The sequence below is a fragment of the Suricata suricatta genome, chromosome 9 (assembly GCF_006229205.1).
Source record: "Suricata suricatta isolate VVHF042 chromosome 9, meerkat_22Aug2017_6uvM2_HiC, whole genome shotgun sequence".
In the NCBI taxonomy this organism is placed as follows: domain Eukaryota; kingdom Metazoa; phylum Chordata; class Mammalia; order Carnivora; family Herpestidae; genus Suricata; species Suricata suricatta.
The window spans coordinates 12,088,999-12,113,886 of NC_043708.1; the positions used below are offsets into that span (position 1 = coordinate 12,088,999).

Genomic DNA, 24,888 nt, shown 5'->3' on the forward strand with positions numbered 1-24,888 from the left:
GTCACTTGGAACAGAAGGAACCTTCATAAGATGGCTGTCGTCTCCTCCGAGCTGTGGAGTTCTTTCTCCAGCTGTGGAGTTTACTTAACGTGTCTCCATCCAGTTCTCGCCTCTGAAATGACTGCTTGAAGAGCACTCCGGTCTTAGGCAGAGCCCAAAATGGCATCTGTAGGGCCCAGAATTGAAGGATTTACTTCCTTCATATGGTCACAGATGTTGTCAAGCTAAGTCAGGAACTAATCCTTCTTGTCATGTATTCTTAGAATTGACCTTCCATCAATCTCAAAAGAAGTAGAACTTCTGCCTCTCTGTCAAGTGCTACAAGACTGGTCCTCTGGAAAACAGTGAACTCCAGGCCCTCTTTTGCTCACATTTCTTGACAGAGCATCTTGACGAGGCCCTGGTGCTAATGAAATCATTAAGCTTCACAGCAGTTCACAAGACTTCTGTGAGGATTGTGCATAAAGCGTTTGAAATTGTGGCGTGTTGGTGAGGAAATCAGAGTCCTGCTGAAGCAGGAAGCTTCGTCTCTACCCTAGCAGCAAGGCCAGGCGTGTGGCCGAACATCCACTCCGGGCTCCACCTGAGCAGGAAGCACTGCTCTTTATTTTTTATGCCAAAAGAGTTGTCAGCATCGGTAGCTTTTGCAGTTTCCAAACGACGCTGTCAAACTAGGAATTCTTTGAGGAGGTCAGCACGCCACTTAACGAAAGAAAGCCAGGTGCTGGCTGCACTCGAAGACAAGCAGTCATTCATCTGGTTACAAATGAAAAGGATATAATACTGCCATCAATTCTAGTTTTAGTGTCCCCTCTTCAAATACTGGACTGCGTGTAGGCAGCTCTGGAGTGGATGGCGCTGTTCCCCAGAAGGACTGCTGTATACCGTCTCCCTCTGGACTCACCTGCAAACCGGTTTACCCAGGGAGGGTGGCTCCTTTACATCTCTCCAGTAGTGACAGTTTTCTTCCCTCTGCGGGGTGGTCAGAGCCTCATGGGAGCGTCAGAAACAAGGCCGCTTGGAGGCAACCATGTTTTAGTTAGACATCCTGCTCCTGGGGTCCTGCTTGTCTAAAATATTTGTTATTTGGAATGTTGTAAGACACTTTTTGAATTTTGTTGACATAAGCACCTTTGGCACTTACTATGTGATAAGAGTCCTGCAGCTTGAGTTACTCATGACGACTCTGAAAGTAAAAACCGAAGATTTGTAAGCTTTATCCTACCTTTTTGTCCCCTGACATTTTCCGAAAGATGAAAATAATTGTGTTGGAAGGATATATGTAGTCCTTTAGCTGATGTTACTGGTAAACATGTGGATCTCATCACATGGCAAGGTGGATGGCTGTTTATTATTTGACAGGGAGTTTATAATGTAGCAGCAAGACGATTTTATATTATTTGACATACATTAGCATCCTATGCTACCTCATATTTAGCATAACGACATATTTATTTTTAATTTTTTAACATTCATTTTTTAGAGACAGAGACAGAGACAGAGCATGAATGAGGGAGGGGCAGAGAGAGAGGGAGACACAGAATCTGAAGAAGACTCCAGGCTCTGCGCTGTCAGCACAGAGCCCGACATGGGGCTCAAACCCACAAACTGTGAGATCATGACCTGAGCCGAAGTCGGACGCTTGACCGACTGAGCCTCCCAGGTGCCCCAATATAATCGGACATATTTTTAAAGTAATAGGGAAGATGAGCATCTGGTTGACTGAGTCAGTTAAGCATCTGACTTCAGCTCAGGTCATGATCTCACAGTTCATGGGTTTGAACTCTGTGTCGAACTCTGCATTGACACCTTAGAACCTGGAGCCTGCTTCAGATTCTGTGTCTCCTCTGTCTTTGCCCCTCCCTGCTCTCTCTCTCTCAAAAATAAATAAACATTAAAAAAAATTTTTAAAGAAAAGAGTTAAAGTAATAGGAAAGAAATCAAGGAAAAAATATTTGTAATTCCCAGAGTACATCAGTGGAACCTCCTAGTGGTGAGAAGTCTCAAAATCATTGACTTCAAGCTTGGCTTAAGGAACAAGGACATTTTGCATAGGTGAGATGGCATGGTAGTGTTTTTAAGTATTTAAAAAATGATCTTCCAGGAGAAGGGTAATGCTGTTTTTGTAAGTCCAGAGGGTGTAGAAGGACCAACAGAGAAATATTATTTAAAAAGCCTGTTTCCACTCAAGTAGAAGGAACATTTTCTAATATTTCTACCCCTTCTCCCCATCAATAAAATGGGCTACTTTGCAACACTTTCTCCTCATAAAAGTTAACAGCACCGTGTCCATCCCACCAAGAAAACCCCTTACTTCTGTTGTGATTTCTGTTTAATGTCTCACTCCCTAGTCATTGGCCTGTGAGGTCGTCCACTGAGGGGAGGCAGACGCAGCAGAGCTGAGAACGTGGGGCACAGGGTCAGGCGGACAAGTAGGCTCTTCTGGGCGTGTCTCTCCGTCTGTGAGATGGAGGTCACCCTCCTCCCCTGCTCACAGGGATGCTGTCAGAATCGAATGAGTTAACACACCTCTGCAGGACCTGACAAGTACTTGGATGTTAAGTGCTAACACCCTGTGGTCTGCCTGCCCCATGGTCAACACTTAGGCTGCAAGACCAGCTGGTAATAAGCTGGAAGCCATCTTTCAGTGATGTCGTGGGAAGATTTTCCTTGTTGGGCGGCGTACACGGGTCACATACCTTGTAAGGCCCAGAGTCCTCTAGCGTGGGAGTCTTGGAGAACAGAAGGTCAGGGCGGGTGCTGTGAGGGTGGGGAACACAAAGGCCCCACACTTGGAGACGACTTGACTTCCTCCCGAGATTCTATCATGGCCGACTCCATGGAAGATCCGGCGTACTGCCTCAGATTTTCCAGCTTCATGTCAGGACGTCTGGAATAGATGAGCTTTTTTCCTTTTTGTACTTTAGGTAATTTGTTGGCTTCTGAAAGTTGTCATTTTCTTTTTTTGGTTCACTTCTGCCCCACTAAAATCCCAGTGTATAATTATTTTATTTAGAATGGGGTAAGACACAAACCCTTTAGGAACTTTCTCTGTATTCCAAAAGGTGTTCAGCATGTGTATGGTAGCAATTTTACTAAAACCAAAGCATCTGATTTCTGGCATTTGTGAAGAGTCATTTCTCAAGTTCATTTTCAGTCAAAAGTGTGGTCCCTGAAGTTTGCATCTGCTCTCCACTGCTTACCCAAGTCTTTTGGCCAGTTCCTTACAGTCCTTGAACCCGTTTCTTATCCGTAAAATGGAATTACTCAAAGTACCACCTTCACTGGCTGTTCTGAGGATTAAGTGAACCAGTGTGTGGAATATGTTCAGTACAGAGCCCGGCACGGACAGGTTCCTTAGAAAGTGTCCTCAGGAGTATTTCAGCATATGTCTGTCATGTGTTGGTACTAATTTACTTCTCGAAGGACTGACCTGAATAACATAGAGTTTACAAGAGCCCCTCCCTTAAAGCTCTCTCACACTAGTGAGTGGATCAGAACAGAATTATGTGCTAAATATCGTGGAGGTGTGGGCAGGGTGCAGGGAAGCCCTGCGCTGGGCCAGCACTCAGACTAACTCCAGAATGATCTGATGGAAGTGTGGAACTCGGGGTGGCTGAGTGCTGCTGTCAGTTAGGGGTCTGACTCTTTACCTCAGCTCAGGTCATGATCTCATGGTTAGTGAGTACAAGCACCACATTGGGCTCTGCTCTGATGGTGTGGAGCCCGCTTAGGGTTCTCTCTCTCTCTCTCTCTCTCTCTCTCTCTCTCTCTCTCTCTCCCTCCCTCCCTCCCTCCCTCTCTCCCTCTCCCCCTCCCCCGCTTGTGCTCTCTTTCTCAAATAAATAAACTTAAAGTGTTCAACTTCAAAAGTGGGTTTGGGCTTACCCACCCCAAGGAGGCCTTTCAAAGGGAAGAGGACTTTAATACACCGTAGAGATGCACTGGGGACCTAGCTTTTCCCTCTCACGGTGGTTTTGCCTGCCCTTCCTCCATCCCCTCCTCCTCCCTTTCTCTTCCCGCGTCCAGCTTTCTCCACCTTTCTCTAGGGAAATAAATGCAGATACCTGCTCTGCCCAAAAACCCCGGTTCTCCCACCTGGGAGAGTGGTGTCACCCACAGGATTTGCCCAACAGAGCCCTTAGGGAAGACTTTTCCAGGCTGACCTACTGAGCCATGAATTACTGCCCAAAGAAGTAAAGGAGCTTCTCTGTCAGGATTGCTTATAATTTAGGGTATTTTAATGTTTCCTAAGTCAGAAGATCTCTTTTGTTTATATAATGTCAGCTTATGTTCCTTTAGATATTTTATTAAGTATAGATATCAGAGGTGCTGGATTTATAGGTGTATGAGATTCTCAAGAACTATTTTCTTTAGTTTACGACAACAGCAGAACCTGAAGATTCTATCTGATGTCTAAAATGTCCAAGTTGTTCTAGAATCGGACTGTGGTTAATTGACCGTAATAGTGGCTAGTTTCCTACAGCTTAAAATATTGAGGAGTGAAAGCATAACTCTGTCAGCAGTGGTGAGAGATGTAAATACCAAGGTTTAGACCTAGAAATATATTTGGCCTAAAGTTGAAGAAATCTGCCAATGCTATTTTATTTGAAACAACAATAAAGATACTTTTTCATTAAGGAATGTTTGTCGCGTATTGTTAACTTTCAACCGCCAATAAATTACCGTTCTGTGTCGTATTTTCATTCTTTCTCTTTTTTCTTTTCATTTTCAGCTTACGGAAAAGTATTTCTAGTTCGTAAAATCAGTGGTCACGATACCGGAAAGCTGTATGCCATGAAAGTATTGAAAAAGGCAACAATAGTTCAGAAGGCCAAAACCACAGAGCACACAAGGACGGAGCGGCAAGTCCTGGAGCACATCAGGCAGTCGGCGTTTCTGGTGACGTTGCACTACGCCTTCCAGACGGAAACCAAACTTCATCTCATCTTGGGTAAGTGTCCGGTGGCCCTCGGTTGTCAGTTCTTTTTACGGGAACACTTTTTTCCTTGGGTCTTGAATCGCAATGACCTCAAAGGGAAGCATACTCCAGACTTAGAAGAAAGGAAACGTTTTGACTTTCATTCTTCCTCTGACAGAAGTTCCTTGAACACCATGGATTGTTCTGGATTTGGGACCTCTTACCGTGCAGGGATTTATATACTTCTAGTCCACATTCCTTAATTGGCCTTAAGGAGTACTTGAGTCATTGGGGGAGGGGTCTGCTTCCCCGGCCTTGCGCTTCCACTCAAATGGGAGGAGCGGAGCGGTGATGCGCGCCCTGGCGTCTGCCTCAGGGGTTCTCAGGAGTGTTGAGGTCCCGGCTGACAAAGGCATATTTGTAGAAATCAGTAATTGGGGAAAAAGGAAAAAGGGGAGACTTCTATTCTTGGAGATGGTGTGCTTTTTTGGTGAAAAAACCTGCATTTAAAGGAGATCCTCACCAGCCAGTCAATGGAGCACTCCCCTTTCTACCCACAGATGCTTTCTGAATCCTTTCCCCTCCCAAGCAGAGTCAGACCCTCGCATATGAATTTTGGAAATGTCCTCTGTTACATGCTGCCAGGACAGTTTTCTGAGGTAAATGGCGGTGCTGCTAGTACTGTGCTCTGTCCTGAGTGACTACTGCACATGTTACCATGTGTTACACTTTTAGTTCCATCCTTGTGGTAATTGCACTTATGTATTATCATCCCCAACTTGTCAACTGTTCTGAGGGTTAGATGAGATAGAAGTTCACATCATGCTTGGTAACCATCACTTATTTCTTGAGTGCGCTGGTGTGCCTGTACAACGCTACGTGCTAAGTATTATCCACAGCAATCACTAACCCTCACAACAGTGCTGCCAGAGACCCCTCATTAGCGATGTTGAAGGTTCTAGAAGCTGTATTTCCTGAAGTTACATGTCTTGTGTAAACTCAAGAATGAAGGTTGGAACTCAGGCCTGACTCATTTCAAAGTTCTCCAGACAGTGCTGCCTATACTCTTTGATTATTGCTAGGACAAACAGGTTCTTAAATGAATTGAATTCCTTCAGTTTGGAAATTAGACTTTTATTAGTGATGCCTAAAATTGCATTCACTTTTTGAGTCATCAACTTACACTTCAGGCTCAGTTTGGAATGATTACCATCAACTGACAGTCCTACATCTCTTATACATGGAGGTCACTCTCTCCCCCGCCCTGTCAGGGTCCCCCATTAACATCATTATCTACCCAGTGTTCCTGCAAGTCAGTGTCATTTGGCTCTTCTTGCGGCCTCCTGTGTGTATCATCTCGCGTGTTTATTTACTGATTCTGGACTATGTATTCCTGGAGTATCCCGGCTTTACAGCACAGAGCGCTTCACTACGATGATTTTGAATGTTTCCGGCAGGAGAACTCTTCCCTCAAGTGACAACACAAACATTCAAATGGAAAACAAGTAGAAATGAGTACCCCTGCTTGAATCTGAGCCCAAGGGCACCAAGTCCCACCAGTTTATTTCTACACCCACTTTACAAGACTCTTCCTTAGGAAGTCCCTGACCCCTGCTCAAGAAGCAATTATCCTGTTTAAGCTTCTCACTTTACAAAGATCTGGCTCATGAAAGTGAAATCATGTGCCTATGATTACACAAGTGGTGTGAGCCGGAAATGGCAAGCGCGGCAGCTTTTCTGTCCCACCCCTCTTCTGCCTGGACTCGGTCTTTTTACTGTTTATCATAAATAATGTAGTTTTGTAAATCATGTTTTTAATTTAGAAGGAAATGAATATACTTTTGCATTCAATTAAGGAACAATAGTCTTGGGGCGCCTGGAGTGGCTCAGTCGCTTAAGTGTCCCACTTCGGCTCAAGTCACAATCTCGCAGTTCTTGAGTTTGAGCCCTGTGTACGGCTCTGTGCTGACAGCTCGGAGCCTGGAGGCTGCTTCGGATTTTGTGTCTCCCTCTTTCTCCGCCTCTCCTCTGCTCCCACTCTCTCTCTCTCTCAAAAATAAATAAACATTTAAAAACAAAACAAAAACAATAGTCTTTAATAGTGTTGCTTTTTAGCTGTTACAGGGGCTCCATTAATTTTGTTCTTTGTTAGTTGCCCATAAATAAATAAATACAGAAGGAAAGAAGAAAACCTGTTTCTCGCGCCATCTTAAGAGTAGAACATGGACTAGAACGTGGACTAGAACGTGGACTAGAACATGGACTAGAACGTGGACTAGAACATGGACTAGAACAGCTCGCTGGCTTCATCATGACTGACACAGTGCCTTTGGAACGCAAGCCTCTGCTTCCTCTCTGCGTACATATATTTAGTATAATTTCTGGTTGTGCATGTTAATCATTGTTTTTTGACTTTAAAGTCAAAACTTTTCAGCATCTTTGAGCAAGACTTTATTATCAGCTGTTTTTATGGTTCAGTTTACAGTGCTTAGAATGCACGCTAGGTCAGTTTTCCAAATGTGGTGCTGTACACTTAGTCACGTCTTAGTCCGTTTGAGCTGCCGGGACGAAGTACCGCAGACAGCGGGGCTGAAATAGCAGGCGTCTGTTAGCTCACTGTGCTGGGGGCTGGACGGCTCAGGTCAAGGTGCCCGTAGGGTCGGTTTCCTCTGAGGACCATAAGGAAAGTCTGCTCCAGGCCTCGCTCTGTGGCTGGCAGATGGCCGGCCTCTTGCTGCCTCTTCCAACAGTCCTCTCTGTGCCTCACACCCAGTGGCACTTTAGGTGCTCAGTAGTCCTCTTAAAAGGACACCAGTCTGATCAGGTTGGGGCTCGCTCTGAATGGCCTCATTTTAGTAACTTAATTACCTTTGAAGACCATGGCTCCCACGGCATGTTCTGAGGTATTGAACCCAGTTCAGCCCATAATTATCTCTAGTCTATCAATTATAGGTTAATATTGATTAGAGGTTAATAGCAAGAATTTTCATGTTGAGCTCTTCAGGGACCCAGCTGACCTTTTTTTTTTTTTTAATTTATTATTTTTTGAGAAAGAGAGAAAAAACATGTGAACAGGGGAGGGACAGAGGGGTGTGGGGTGCAGATGGAGGATCCAAAGTGGGCTCTGTGCTGACAGCAGGGAGCCCAATGCAGGGCTCAAACTCATGACCTGGGCTGAAGCCGGACGCTTAACCCACTGAGCCACCCAGGCGCACACCCAGCTGACCTTTTTGTCTGAAGAATAAGTAAACAATATAGATCTTTTCAAAAACATAATAGATTTTTTAAAACAATTTATTACTATAAAAGTACATATATGCTTATGAGAATATGGGAAAGCAAAAGTAAGAAAAGAAATAAAAGATGTCAGAAAGCAAAAATAAGAAAACACTTTCAACTGAGAGTTTGCCTCATTATGTATCACTCAGTTATTACTTAGTCTGTGCCCTGGACCTTTTTGTCTTTGTGTCTGCACGCTGGCACGTTTATCAGATGGGTCGTCCCGCACTCCCTACAATTTGGAACCAGCATCTTTTTTTCAGCTGATAATGTCTGCTTTTCCTGGTGAATAAACTTTGATTTCACTTAATACCCAGCGATGCCAGTGATTTATTGTGCATATAACAAACCACCCTGCAATTTAGTTGCTTCAGCAGTGACTTATTTTCTCATAATTTGGTGGGTCGGCCGGGCGAGGCTCTGTGGGGGGAGCCCAAGCCTGCTCAGGGGGCGCTCCGCGAGCCGCAGGCCCGGCCGGCCTTACGTTCCCGCGTCTGAAAGCGGGTGCCGGCTGTTGTGTCCCGGGCACCGCTCTCCTCTGCGTGGCCTGTCCTCCAGGGCAGCAGACCAGCTTCCTCCTAGCATGGCAGCCTCGGGGTAGCTCGGGCAGGCTGCCGACAGGGCAAAGGTAGAGGCCGCAAGGCCTCCCAAGGCCAGGCTCTGGGACTCACATGGCCTCACCTGTGACATGAGACCAACCTTGATACAATGGGTGGAGACATAGGCTCCCCTGGTCCCTTTGTTTTCTTTTTATTAAGGTCTAATAGACAGCATTGTATTGGTCTTAGGTGTACAGCATAATGATTCGGTATTTGTATATAGTGCAAAATGATCACCGCAGTAAATCTAGTTAATGTCCCTCACTACACATAGTTACAGAATTTTGTTGGGATGAGAACTTTGAAGATGGACTTTCTCCGCAACTTTCAACTATGCAGCACGATATTAACTACAGTCGCCCTGCCGTATGTGACCTCTCCATGGCCTGTTTTATAACTGAAGGTTTGCACCTTTTTAAAAAATGTTTATTAATTTATTTTGAAAGAGGGAGAGAGAGAGAGCTCTGAAGGGGCAGAGAGAGAGGAAGAGAGAGATATTCCTAAGCAACCTCTACACCATTGGCATGGAGCCTGATGGGGGGCTTGAACTCACAACTGTGAGATCATGACCTGAGTCGAAATCAAGAGTTGGTCACTTAACCGACTGAGCCACCCAGGTGCCCCAAAAAATTTGGGCCTTTTGACTCTCATCACTTATATCACTTGCCTCCCCTCGCCCCTGCCTCTGGCAACCATCTAAGTGTTCTCTTTAGAAGGTTGTGTTTTGTTTGTCTTTTGTTTCTTTTTTGAAGTTCCACGTATAAGTAAGATGATATGATATTTGTCTTTCTGACTTATTTCACTTTGCATAATGACCTCAAGGTCCATCCATGTTGTCACAAATGACACGATGTCATTCTTTTTTATGGCTAAATAATCCTCCACTGTGTATATATACCACATGTTCTTTTTTCATTCCCTGATGGACACTTAAGTTGTTTCATATCTTAGCTCTTGTAAGTGTAATGCTGCAGTGAACAGGGAATGTATCTTTTGAAGTTAGTATTTTCATTTTCTTCAGAAAAGTACCCAGAAGTGGAGTTGCTGGATCATAAAGTAGTTCTATTTTTACTTTTCGAGGAACTTCCATACTGTCTTCCACGGGGATTGCACCAGGGTGCATCCCTACCCACAGTGCATGGGGGTCTCTGTTCACATGCTTGCCCAAGACCTCACTTCCTGACGAGGGGACTATATATAATTGGTGGCCAGCTATCACACAAGGCCATATTCACATTTCACTGTTTGCCACTTAAATCCTTTTCAGCTGATTTGTCCAAACCAGCCAGCCCAGGAACATGTACTTGGTTGTTACGTCCTTGAAGTCTCTTAATCTGGAACCTACCCTTTTTTATATCCACGGCTTATTGGTCCGAGAAATTATATCATAGTATCTTTTGGCTTGTCCCTCTCTCTACTGAATTCCAGTAGTTGGGAAGTTAGATCTGGTCTCGATAGACTGACATTCAGTATTTTAGCTGGAATAAATCGTAGGTGGTGTTGCATGTTTCATATTGTATCACATCAGGAGAAACCCATTATCTGGTTGTTAGGAATGCGAAGACTAAATTAGAGAGATGACAGTCTGTTCCCTTTATAACAGGATTATGTTTTTTCATTATAAGTGAAAATAATTTGTGTGATGTTTTGGTACTTTATGGCTTTAACAGTTAATACTTGATAATTACTTAATTCAATGAATTAGGAGTTGCAAAACGGTGGTTTTCTAGAGCTATCATTTCTTCCATGTATATTGGCTGGCATTTTTCGTCAAGTGTGGCTTTCTGTCACCCACTGTAATTCTTTGGTTACCCTGAGAGACAGTTTCTAATAGAAAGGCAAGAATCATTCTTTTAACTGTATTCAAATCAAGTTGTTAAAAAGTGAACTCAGGTAGGGCTGTATTTCAGGGTCCCCGGTATCAACTACCAGTGGTCGTAACCAGAGGTAGCTTGCTCTGCCTACTGCTCTGAGTATTCTTTTTTTCCACTTACACGTGTGTCCTAGAGCTCACCTACATAAGTTCATAAAGATCTTCTCGTTCTTGGGGCTCCTGGCTGGCTTAGTTGTAGAGCATGTGACTCTTGATCTTGGGGTTGTAGGTTCAAGCTCCATGTTGGTATGAAGATTACTTAAAAATAAAATCTTAAAAAAAAAAGATCTCTTCATTTCTTTTCATTTCCCTCATAGTAATCCCATTCTGTTCTGTAGTGTATGTAACCAGTTCTGTATGACTGGATCTTTGGGCTGGTTCTAATCTTATTTTGATGCTTCAGATATAACTTTGCACGTACAATTTCCTCCTTGCATAGGAAAAAAAGTAGGGTTTCTAGGTCTGTGTTTTGCATATACTCTTCCGTAGCAGTTGCATCATTTTACACTCACACCAGCATTGGATTCGAGTTCCTGTTTGTGCACGGAGCATGGCCGAACTTGTGGGTATTTCCTGGCCTCGCAGGCGAGGATTGGTGTCTCCGTATAGAGCTAACATACGTTCTTCTTAGTGACGGTGAACATCTTTGCTTATGTTTCAAAGGTCATTTGGGTTTTTTTCTGAAAGTCATTGGTACCCTTTGCTCATTTTTTCCTTAATTTCCAAGGAACTCTTAGAGAGAGGAAGCATTTGCAATATGCATTGTAAAAATTTCCCTGCTTTCCATTTGCCTCTTGACTTTACGATGTTTTTACCAGGTCAAAAATTTAAATTTATGTGTAGTGGAATTCATTTTAAAACTATTTTTATGGCTTACAGATTTTCAGTCATAAAATCCTCATAAAAGATCTCCTCAGATTTGAGGGTTATAAAAAAATTCACCAGTGTTCTTTTCTAGTGCTTGGATAGTTTTATTTTCTGGACTGAGTACTTTGATGCATGGAGCATTTTTCTTTAGGTATAACATAAAATAAGTATCTAACCTAATCTTTTTCTTATGGCTACTGGCTTTCCCAGTACCATTTAATTAAAAAAAAGTCCCAAGTTTCCACCGACTTGAGGCTCTGCCTTCCCCATGTTTTAAATTCTCACGTACATCAGGGTCTGCTTCTTGCTTCTCTGCTGTGTTGGGTGTTGAATCACCGGCCAACGTCGTGCTGTTTTAGTTTGTCAGAGCTCTGCAGTGCACGTTTGCACCTATGGCTCTCCTTTTTCAGGGCGTTTTGGGACAGCCATCACGTTTGTTTCTTTTTCAATGTGAACTTTAGAATCAAATTGTCGAGTTCTGTGTGGGTGGCGAGCTTGCCAGGGCATTTTTGTTGGGATTGTTTTAAATTGAAAACAATTTAGGGAGAACTGACATTTTTATGATACGGGTTATTCCTATTTAAGAACACGGTCTGTCTTTTCTCATATGTTGAAATCTGAGACCTATAGGAGCGTTTCTCATTTTCCTCCTGCTCACATTTCTTAAGTTAATCTTAGATCATCTGTCACGTGTCACTGTTGTAAATGGGGTCTTCTCTTCTATTGTGTCATCTAGCTGAGAGCTGACAGTCTTTGTACATTAATTTTACACCCTGCTGTCTGACTGCATTTTCTTACCCCCTCCACGGCACCTGTGTCCCGCCCTGTTCTTTCTCAGCCTGCCCACAGCACGCTGTTTGGTTTGTCTCTAAGTTTTGCTGAAGGGACAGGTTAATGGTTCATTACCGTTCTTGCTGTTCTGTAGGATGTGTTGGGAGCAGGATGTGAGGGCGATCGGGCCGCGACATCTGTCCCCCTAGTGATCGCCAGGGTTGATTCAGCTGATCTGGCTGTGTCGGTGGGTCTCCTTCCTCCCTCACCGCTCCATGCACGTCCCTCCGGAAGCTGCACGCTCGGTCGAGGAGGATCACCTTCCCCGATAGAGGAGGACCGTTCTTGGGTCAAGGGCACCTGAGCAACTGCGCTCCCTGCTAGAGCCTCCAAACAAGCTGCCCAGGACGTGATGGGAGCGGACCTGGGTATTCACGACTGGGTTGCTGACACATTCCTCCTCGGATTCATGGCTCCCTGGGGATTTCTTGACCGGTCTCCTTGCCGTGGGATAAAGTTTGTCTGATTGGCACAGGGTTCTCCAAACGATAAGATTATCGTAACGTTAATATCATCCTGACAGATGCTTACCCTTGACACTTGCCAGATATGGGACATAGTGTTTCTGTCAGAACGGTGTAGGTGCGGCTGTTTCCTACATTACACCTGGTTTAGTTGTAACTGTCTTCCACCCATTTCTGTTATTTCTGCCATCTTCTACCTTAGGGCTCAGCAGCAGTGACTGGACTTGTGTCCCGGGCTGTAATTTGTTGACTAGTCCTGTAAACTCGTCTGTTATAAGGCACATTTCTGTGGGCTTTTTAAAAAAATTCTACATGATGAATATCTTCTTAGGCCCTGTTGTAATTTCTGATGGATTTAATGGGTTTTCTCCTTTATATAATTAGTTGGCCTTTCCAAGTCTTGTAATATGCCAACCAAACATACTTCCTTTTATAACTTTCCTTGTACCTCTCTCTGTATGGTTACAACAAGAAATGTGCAAATATTTTAATTTATTCTTGTTTTCTCTCTCTCTCTGTCTCTTTAAAAAATTTTTTTAATGTTTATTTAATTTTGAGAGAGACAGAGACAGAGAGTGAACAGGGGAGGGACAGAGAGAGAGAGAGAGAGGGAGACACAGAATCTGAAGCAGGCTCCAGCCTCTGAACTGTCAGCACAGACCCCAACGCAAGGCTCGAACTCACAGACTGCAAGATCATGACCTGATCCGAAGTCAGATGCCTAACTGACTGAACCACCCAGGTGCCCCTAAAAAATATTTTTTAATGTTTATGTATTTTTGAGAGAGAGACACACAGAGCATAAGCAGGGGAGGAGCAGAGAGAGAGAGGGAGATTCAAAATCTGAGTTGTCAGCACAGAACCTGACACGGGGCTTGAACCCATGAAGTACAAGATCATGACCTGAGCCGAAGTAGGATGCTCAACCGAGCCACCCAGGCGCCCCTCTCTCTGTCTCTTAAAATTGTGTTCATTTTAACTAACAGTGAGAGGGAATTCTATGTGGAAAATAATTTATAAAAACAATTTTTCTTTTGGAATTCTCTGGTCTCTTAGTGTTAATTTGGTCAAAATACCAGTTGATTTATTACTGGATAAACTATCAGATTTATCCAGTAATAAAGGTGATGCCAGGGAGTTTTGTTAATAATGAATGCCACCCCGGCCTTGTAGACAGTATCATGAGTCATCCTTTCAATAGGAATTGAAGTTATTTAAAGCATTAAAGTTTCACTTTTGAGTATTAATATCATCTCATACTTTGCAGGGCAAGGATACTGCATTGCAGCCTGTAGTACTTGGCAAAATAGGCAGTAATGGAAGGAACTTCCTTTTCCTTGCTGTGAAGTAAATGTGACTAATTTCCAACACTGATAGAGATGTCTTAGTCAGAACTTGATAATGATTTTGATAAGCTGGAACGCATTCACGAAGAAGTGCTATTTAGAACGACGGGCCAAACCCAAAAGAAAAAAAAAGTAAGATGACTTTGGCATGACACTCAAAAGAAATTATTTTCAGGTACGTGTGGTATATCATATTAAAACTGTACTCGACACAAGACAAGAAGAGGTGCGATCAAGAGAGATTTGGGTGGTCTGGAGGAGGAAGAGTAGGTAGAAATGAGAACCAGAACATGTAGGAGTTAATGTATTTGAAGCCGATCCGAAGGAAGATAAAAATCTGTGGGGGAAAGAAATAAAGGAGGCCAAGTGATAGTGCACAGGGGGAGTCGTGGGGAGGACCGAATATGGGACTAAAAGCAGATAGCTCTTTGGATGGTGCCACCTTGAGAGGAAATGTGAGAGAGAAAGGCTAAGTAAGGGGATTCGAGATGAAAAAGGCTAAATGACTAGAGGTCAGAACATTTCTTCCAGACCTAAGTAGGTCCTTGGAGGGTGACAACCGAATCAGAGGATCTCGCTTTGAAAGAAGGAGATGTAAGGTTTCGCCCTTTGTTGTGCCTGTTAGCTCTGCTTCCTCTCCTGCCAACTGATTTCCATGAGATTGCATAAACAAAACTGAGCCTTGAGAAGCTGACCCAGCTCTTCCCAAGTGTCGTCCTTGTGCATCCTCAGTGGGAAATAGTGCTGTGTAGGTCGTTTCTGTAGTCTTCCGTAACGTCTGAAGGCTCATCAAACTTAGTATCTTGAGTGGATTTCAGTTTCTCCACCTATTAATAGAAGCACAATAAACTAAGAACAGCAGAGAGTTTTCTGGGTTCACCAGTAAGTCCCATCAGGTGTGCACAGGTCTTGAGCAGCTGAAACTGTCCTCTACCAACTAGCAATGTACATTCCTTCTCAACAAAATGAATTTGTTCTGTCCTTAATACTCTTGTCACACGCCTTCTCAACGGTGATGTGTATTGTGTGATTCCCACCAACAGTGCATGAGGATTTTTTCTCTCCACATCGTCGCCAACACTTGTTATTTCTTGTCTTCCTGATTCTAGCCGTTTGACAGGTGTGAGGTGCTATCTCTCCTGTGGTTTTGATTTGCGTTTCCCTGATGAGGAGTGATGTTGAGCATCTTTTCATGTGTCTGTTGGCCATCTGGATGTCTTTGGAAAAATGCTTACTCAGGGGTTTTGTCCATTTTTTAATCAGATTTTTTTTTCTTGGTGTTGAGTTGCATAAGTTCTTAATCCCATTGAGATATAATCATTGCATACAGGAAGTTTCTTTCCATTTCCTCAAGGAACCAGCCGTCTCTACGAGCATCATTTAAGGTGTTCCCTTGTGTGGACATAGGTCACACCCAGCTGCTGCACTCTCAGACTTTCTTCCCTCTTCTTTCTTTTGCACCTTAACAATTTCTTGGAAATTTTTGGAAATGCCTATCAGATTGGTAAAGCTTTAAACATAATGACAATATCAAGAGTTGGTGAGAACTTTGTTTTTTAAGGTATTCATTCACTGTTGGTGGGGAGTATGTGTGGCTGTAAGCCTTTCTGAGGAAAGTACTTAGAAAATATTGTCAGCAATCGAAATTTAATATATAAATATGTTATAGCTCAGCAACCTAATTCTATGAATCTGTCCTACTAATCTATACCTGCCTGGCCAGACAAAACGTTTGTCCAACCAACACAGAGAAGGAGCAGTGGGATTAGAAAATCATTGTTAGATTTGAAGTGCATAGGGAGTGGTTGGATGAAAAATAGGATATTGCTACATAGTCTCAATTCGTCTCCCGTAATTTACCAGTTGATTACAAAAGGAAACAGAGTAACTCTACTGTGGAGAAACCTGGCAAATATCACACTAATGATGTGATCAAAGTTAACACCAATATTGGGAGAACTAGCATCACATTCTTCCTGAGATTCTTTAAGACAGGTCACATCATCTTATTGCTATTCCTTCCAAGAATGCATAACCTGCATCTAATCATGAGAAAACATGAGAAAAAAAATGAAATTGAGGGTTAGTCTATGAGATAACTGAACCATCCCCTTCATAGATGTCAAGATCAAAAAAGAAAGAAAGACTGAGGGTCCAGACTAAAGACCTAGGATCTCCAATGCATTGTGTGACCATAAACTAGGTTCTAGGCTGGAAACAAAAGTAGCCAGAGAGAGTATTAGTGGGACAGATGACAAGACATGAGTAAAGTGCAGATCAGATAATAGTGTTTTTATCATAAAGTTTCTGATCTTGACGACTGTACTGTGGTTATAGAAAAGGGTAGGTTTTGCCCTTATGATTTGTGCCCTAAAGGATTTAGGGGTAGAAGCATGATGTCTCCAACAGATTCTTAGGAAGAGTACACACATATATAAAAAACGTAAGAGAATACTAAAGCAAATGAACCAAAATGTAAACAATTGGTGAATCTGCATCATGGTTATGTGAGGATTTCTTGTACTGTTCCGGCAAACATTTTTTTGTAAGTTTGAAATTATATCAAGAAAGATTTAAACATAAATAAATAAAACGCACAGGTAAGGCATCACGACCTAAGAAAAACTTCGAATAGGGCCCAGATATAGTGACAATTTTCAGCAGTCTTTCTTGACCAAAGATAATGCCACATTTTGTGTCGCTATTTTATATAATGTAAGCCTGAGGAACAAGATCAGAGTATAATTGGTCCAAAATTATGTTATTCGAGTTTATACATCTCTTCTGTTCCAACTTTGGCCAGAGCCATTATGGCATATCCAGAAAGAGATATAGATTACATATATTGTCCTTTGTATGTGTTATTTCTCACCACCAAGTATTTGATGAGATTTGGACTGCAGACAATTTGAGGTTCTAGTCTCTGACAGGGACCTTGACCGTAGGGGCACCTGGCTAGCTCCGTTGGTAGAGCATCTGACTCTTGATCTCAGGGTCATTAATTCAAGCCCCATGTTGGGTGTAGAGCTACTTTAAAAACAAAAGGATCTGGACTCCTAGACTGTAGCTCTTCTTTGTTGCCAAATTCAAATTCATCTGTTTGAACAGGCAGGTGGGCTAAGGTGATCGCCTCTTAGGAAAAATTAAGGAGCCGTCCATAAGGATAGAGGTGTTCCTGAAGGCAAGACCAAGTACTTTTTTTTGTTGTTCTTGAGGAAACAGCCCTGCAAGATATAAATTGACTCTTTTAAGTAATGTGCTCTAAATGGGTCAGTGATAATTTTAGCTTGGGCACATTCTCAGAAAAGATTGAAACTCATTGTTTACTGTGGCCATTACAAAAAACCCCTCTGCGTAGCACCCCCCCCCGAAGAATGTCTGCTTTTTGAGCATTGTGACATTCAGATGAGCCCTCCAAACTTGTCAAACTTAATTGTGAAAAGCATGTAATATACCAAAATTTTATGACCAAATATATAGAATTTTTGGCTCTAAGCTATTTACATGTTTGAGCGACAGAACAGTTTATTAAAACACACACGTGTACACACACACACACACACACACACACACAGTTGATCTTAAGGCAGTGTTTTGGACAGTGTTTTGATAATTAATCAGACCAGGCGCATGGCAAACCTGCTCTTAGTAAGCAACAGTAAAACCCTATTTGGAGGAAGTGAAGAACATTTCTAACATGGCGTAGAAAATCACTCTTTGGTGTTGGACTGCCCAGATTTGTAATTCCCATTCTCCTACTCACAGGATAACAACTTTGTATAATTTCTTTGGCTCAGTGTTCTCTAGAGTGAACCTGTTTTCTCTGGGGATTATGCTGTTAGAATAGTTCCTAAGAGCACTGTTGCTGAGGGTCAAATTCATTGTCATATCTAAGTGGAACAGGCACACAGAAGGCGACCCATGTCTGTAGTTGTTATTACTTCTTTGTCTGGTCTCAAAAGCAGCGAGCTGTGTTAAGATAATACATTTTAAAGGAGAGCAGTGAAAACCGTGGTTTATGTCCCTGAATTCCTACCGGGGAGCAGCCCTTTCCTGCTTCCCTGAATTACAGACTATTGAGATGCGGCTGCCATACAAAGAGCGGGAGCCAGGAGCATCCACTGAGTCAGTGCCACTCGCTCCACTATGTCCAGAGAGGCAAGAAGACTCAGGAATATTAGCAAAAATGGAGCATTCTTGTGCTGTTTCTGACAGTTTTCCTATCGTAAACAGAATAAAAACAGTCAGCATTGGCTTCAAACAAACAAAAACCCCCAAACTTCATGCTTGCAATTTGTTGTGAAAGAAATTGGCAGACACCTGAGAAATCTAATGAATCCATAATTTGTACAGGAAAATCGTTACTCAGGGCAGACACGGCAGCATGGGCCAAAAGCCAACCAGGCAGAGTGGACCTGGAGTAATTCTAGTCATAGACAGTTTCCACCCAGGGACTTTATTCAATCTCAGCTTTTTAGTAAGTCTTCGATGTGAGGAAGTGTAATTTATGATCACTTGGCAAGGGAGGGCTTCCTTGGTTATAAAGCTGAGAAGAATTTTCCCCTCAGATGTCAGTAAGGATCTGGGTTTTCACGACATCACTGAACACAGAGCCATTGCTAGCTCTGTCCTGGAATCTGCCTGCATTCCTGATTCCACTAGTCTCCTTCAAGAGAGTAAAGATAGTATAATTCAGCCCATATTTAACAATATCCCTACTATCTTTTCTAAATTTTGTGTTATTGTTGTCCAGCTGCCTGGCTAAGTTGTTTTTGCTTAGGGCAAGCAAGCTCCAACTTTATCCTAATAGATTTGCGAGATTTCTTGATAAACACATCGATGTAAAGACACCAGAATGCGGTCCCAGCACATCCTCAGTAGCCAGAGATCTTGTTGAAAATGAAAACCTCTTGCTCCATTTCACTTTGCAAAGCTGGGAACATTACCGGTCCAATTCTAAATACAAATAAGCCCCAGGACAGCAATGCCAGGCAAGGGTAGACGTCAGTGAGAAGGGAGCTCAGTGCCCCGGAGAAGCCAGAGCCGGGTGTGTGTGCCGTGATGAGAAAGTTAACGGTGCTGGCGAGCTGTGGGACACGATTTTCAGATGTTTTCCTGTGTCCTGGCAGCCAGCACTCATTGGTTTGTTTGCAACTAAAACTTGATAGGAACTTTTCCATTCAGACTTACAATGTTGTTTTTAGGGGTCATGCTCCTTAAACTATTTTTGGCTTCCAACTCCCTGGAGAATCTGATAAAAGCCGTAGACCATCTCTTCTCAGAAGAATGCACAGATGCTCACATATGCTTGAAAACAATTGCACATCATTTCAAGGAATTTACACGAAGCACTTTCAGGATGGTTCATGGAACCTCCTCCTCATGCTCCAAAACCAGTCATAAGAAATCTGTCTTCCTCTCCCTCAGAGCATTCCAGAAGGGCTCTTTTGTACCTCTTTAACAGTCTTAGAATATATAATTGAGGGGGAGGATGAGGATACTGGTAATTACCATTTATTGAACTTTTAGTATATGTTAGACTCTGTGTATTCCTTACCCCAAAAGTGACCTCTGTGCCATCCTTTCCAAACCTGTTCTTGCGGCAGCCTTCCCCAACTCGGTAACACCAACTCCATCTCTTCAGGTGCTCTGGCGGGGCTGGCTCTGCACCCCCACCGCTGCTGTCACCTTCCTCCTGGCCACCATCCTCTCACCCCGCTTTATTGCAAGCGATCCCCTACTTCTACCCTTGCCCTTCTCAACACAGCAGCCGAGTCATTGATCCTTGTGAAGCACAAGTCTTCTTTTACCGCTGTTGTACTCAGAATCCGTTACAGGCTTTCCATCTCATTCAGAGTCAGAGATGAGATCCTTCCAGTGGCGATCTCAAATCCAGAGGGTGACAATACATTGTGCTGCGCAAGGCACACAGGGCAGCCCCAGTGATGGTCTGTGAGACTTTGCATGAGCCTCCCCACCCGCGTAACTCAGTGACTTCTGTGAGCATTGCTCTCCTACTGTGTTTTCCTCATCCACCGTGTTCTAGCCATGTTAGCTTCCTTCCTAATCGTTAGGTACACCAGGCTCTCCCGCCTTGAGGCTTTGCACTCGTTACTTCTGCCAGGAACGGTGTCCCCCCAACATCTGTTTAGCTCGTGTCTTCCCTCTCTTAAATTCTTTGCTCAGGAGTCACCTTGGTGAGGCATTCACCAACCACCCTTCTTAAAATGCAGTCCTCAGCTCTCTCCTGGCATTCCCTATGTGTCTTTATCTGTGCGGTTTTTTCCATAGCAATCATCATCTTCCAAAATATTCATAGTATCTAGTTTACTTATGTTTCTCTCTTTCCACTGGAATGCAGGCTTCACTAGGATGGAGAATTATTGTCTGTTTAGTTCAGCACATAGGTGCAGTATCTAGAAAAGTCATTGATATGTAATAAGGGCTCAAAGCCTGTTGAATGAAATGAACAAACCCAAGGGAAATATATTGTTCTCCTTTTATAAATATGGTTTTCAATTCAAAGAGATTAAGCAACTTGGTAGAAGTCACACAACTGATAAGTGGGATCGCTAAGAATTTTAGATTTTTTGACACTAAAGACCTATGTTCTTAAATATCAAAAATACTTCTTTCCAAGGATATATAAAATAAGAGGTCAAAATGTAGTCCCGAAGTGGCAGTCTTACTTACAAGGCTGGAGTCAAAAGTTGGCATTTGGGTCCAACATAGTGGCAGCAAATTGAGAGAAGGACCCTGCCAAGAAGGGACCCACAGGCGGGCGGTACAGAAATCTCTGTGTGTGGACTGATTTCTCAGCAAGGAGTGCATGAGGAGAGCATCTAAGTGGCCCAGACCAAAGCTGGAAAGGTTGAAAGAGCTGAATAAAGATTTCAGCAGCTCCCACCTTTGGGGAGAGAGTTTGGAGTTAAATTCCTCCCAAGGTGTAGGGACTTGGTAAACTTCACAAGACTTTCATCAGAATTCTAGAAGAGCCAGGCCCTCAGAGTAAGAACCATACTTGCAGAATCAAAAATAAGTGGTGGTAGTGAATTTTAACTCATTAAATAAAATAAGCCCATGAGTCCCTTCAGATGTAAATAAATAAATTGAATGATAGGGGTTGTGATAATTACATGGTTTCAAAGTACCTCTCCAAAATTACTTACTAATTACAAAAGCAAAATAGGTAACTTTAAGGTAGAGAGGCCAAGGAAACACTGCCTTAATCAAGAGATCAAAGTGAAAATCATTGAATTAGGATGAAGTGAAATCAGGCCCCACCTGAGGTAAGGCGCCAAGAACAGTGTGATCTCCCATGATTTTCTCCAGTGACGCTCACCTGAGTGTGATCATGCAGGCACATCAGACAAACTCAGATTGTGGGACAGTGTGCAAAATACGAACTCTGTAATCTTCCAAGTGTCAAGGTTATGAAAGTCAAGGGAAGACAGGAACTATTCCGAACGGAAGAAATTGGCTGACCAAAGTGAACATTTGGTTCTAACCTGGAACCTCTTGCTATAATATTTTGAGAACAATTAAGAAAACTTGACATCAGGATTATTAGATGGGAACAGTGTATTTGTGTAAATGATCAGTTGTGGCTTGGCGTACAAATGAAAGTGTGCTTGGGTTTAGGTTGTCAAGTTGACAGATCACTTAGATGCTTCATGAAAAAAGTTTTAGGTACTATATTTAAAACCTCTCTAAGTTTATAATTGTTTTGAAATAAAATGAAAACAGTATTTCTATATATACTAGGATCAAACATTGGAAAATGGAATTGTTTTAAACATAAAATTTGGGACTAAATTTACTCTGTAAATTCTACATTGCTGAGAGAAATTAAAGAAAACCTGATTAATAGAGATATATATATATATGTTCATGAGGTAGGAGCACTCCAAGGTGTTCATATGCCAGTTCTCCCTAAATTGAACTATAGATGGAAAACTGTCAAAGTCACAATCCAAACAGGCTTTTTCCTTTGAGACTGACAAATGGACTCAAATTCCTATGCAGAAACAAAGGAACTAGAATGGCTCATTCAGTCTTAAGAACAAATATGAAAGGCTGAAATGATCTGACTTAAGACTGACTATAAAGTCACAGTAATCAAGACAGTATGGCATGAAACTCATAGATCAGTGGAATAGAACAGGACTCCAGAAATAGACCCACACTTCTATGACCTTTTGATTTTTGTTAAATGTGACAGAGCAACTCAATGGTGGAAAGAAGTAAGTGGTACTAAACAACTGGGTATCTGTGTGGAAGAAAGTGAATCTCAACCCTTACTTTGCTCCACACACAAGGATTAGTTTGAAACAGATAGACCCTAAGCATAAAAGTTAAGCATATAAGAAATCATAGGAGAATATCTTTATAACTAGTGTAGGCAAAGACTCCTCAAAACAGTAACCCACAGGAGGAGGAGGATGGAAGCAGTATGAGAAGAAGGGGAGGAAGGAGGAGGAGGAGAAAACTGAACTAATAAAAATTAAACATTTTCTGCTCATCCAAGAGGCACTTTTAGGAAAATTAAAGGCAGACCACTCACTCAGAGATAATGTTTGCCATACATGTACTTGACAAAGAACTTGTATCCAAAATCTACCAGGATGCCTTTAAGTGATTTTGAAAAGTAAAGAAGAGAGTTTGCTCCTAGAGTGGCCATGTGAGGAGCTACATGGACCTGCTTTCCAGGGAAACAACTGTAACTAGTAAAAGTTATCATTTAAAATCTCTGGAGGTTGGCTTGTGGGTGGGCTTTGAAGAAACATTTATTCAAGGACACCTAAATGTCAGAACAGCAAAAGTGGGTGGCACTTGAGCCATGACCCTCCGTCCTCTCCCACACTGCATGGCAGAAACTCCATTTGGGTGGGTGTAGCTAAGAAGTTGGGGTCCCCCTCTCCTCAGCTCCCAGTTAAGAGATACTGTATCTCATGAGGAGGTTGCAGGACACCAAGCACTTCTCATTCACCCAGCTCCTTCTTACAGAGGCTAAATTCTTGGCAAGTGTGGCGGAGAGTTTGGGAGCTCCCTTCCTCTACCCAGCTTCCACTCATAGGGCAGAAGCTTTATTCCAGGCTTGGAAGGTGGAGAATATGGAGCTCTGATGCCCTTGCCCCACTTCATTTGTAGGGCAAGGGTTCTGTGCTGGTAGAGGCAAGCTGAGAAGGTCAGAGACTAGTGCCTGCATGCAGCACCTTGTTAATAAAGCAGGGGTGACACTCTTGAGAGAAGTGGGCTACTGTCCTGACCCCCAGCCCCAGAGTGGGTCAGAGATTTCCCCAGAGGGAGAAGTGTTCATAAGCATAGAGCTCTGAAGTTCTTAACAAAAGAACTTATCAGAAGCAGAGTATGTGGAAGTTCAAACCTAAGTATGAGTGGGAGAGAGGGGAACTTTGGTGGTAAGCAATTAGGAGACTTCGAAACTCCATTGCAGCAGCGAACTAAACTGTTGGAATGAGAATACGAGGGAAATAGTCAAGGATGAAGAACACTTCTGGGGCCAGAAAAAGATCTCAAACACTGGCCTCAGAAACTAACCCTACAAAGGAGCCTGAATTTATTGCATCAGACTGTGGAGTAATTTATGCCCTGGGGCATAAATTGAAAATAATAGATCAATCATTCAGCAATTGGTAGAGCCCAACAACGGGTATAATATGAACCGAGGCAGACAGCTTAACAGATCAGGTTCTTAAAGTAAAAGAAAAAAGCTCTGCCCAAGGTTGTGTTCTCTAAGGACCACCCAAGATTGTGTTCTCTAAGGACCAGCAGCAGAAATGTCTTGCAGATAAAACAGACCTCCCGAGAATACGCAAGCTATTAAATAAAGCAAGAAAAATAAAAACAAACCTCTGGTGGGGGTAAGGAATTAGATTCAGATCATAACTTGAATCCACAAGAAAAAAAATGAAAGAGAACCAAAAATGTAAATAAGAAGACTAATATGCCAAATTATAAATATATACATGATCTCCTCTCAGCTTCTCTGAAAAACATAAAATTGTATAAAGGAATCATTGTTATATTCTCTTTGTTTGTAACATGTAGTTGTACTGTGTATAAATAATATAGCACAAAAAGGAGGAAGCAGTGAACTCTACAGGAGTAAGGTTTGTGTGTGTCACTGAAATGAAGTTGGTTGCTTTTTTGATGTTAATGTGCATATACTAAGCCATAGCACAGCCACTAATTAAAAGTGACATTCATTAAAGGAATTAAAATGTTAGAACTAGAAAATATTCACTTAGTGAAACAGAAAGGAGTAAAAGAGGAATAGAGAAAGAATATATAGAAAACAAAAAAGTAGAACAGCAGGCAGACATCAAGAATATCAATAATATCATTAAATATAAATGGAGTAGGCTGTATAATCAAAAGGCAGAAGTTGTCAGACCGGGAGAGAAAAGATCCAACATTATGCTATTTATAGGAGATACAGTGTAGATTCAAAGAATCAAATAGATTAAAGAAGAAAGATGGAAAAGGAGAAGTCACACAAACAGCAACCACAAGAAACCAGGAGTGACTTACTAGTATCAAACAAAATAGACTCAAAAACAAAAATGTTATTCAAGATTAAAAAAGGACAGTTTCATAGTGATAAAAGAGCTGAATCATCAGGAAGACATAACAATTACAAACAAATATACACCTAACAACATAGACCCACCATACATGAAGTAAAACT

The 24,888-nt window shown here is 42.5% G+C and overlaps 1 protein-coding gene across 1 annotated transcript in view; it reads left to right on the forward strand.

Annotated features, from left to right (window-relative positions):
• RPS6KA5 (ribosomal protein S6 kinase A5) overlaps positions 1-24,888 on the forward strand; it is a 175,390-nt gene that overhangs the window by 69,722 nt on the left and 80,780 nt on the right. The window contains 1 exon segment of the mRNA XM_029950685.1: positions 4,736-4,954. Coding sequence (XP_029806545.1) covers positions 4,736-4,954 — 219 coding nt within the window.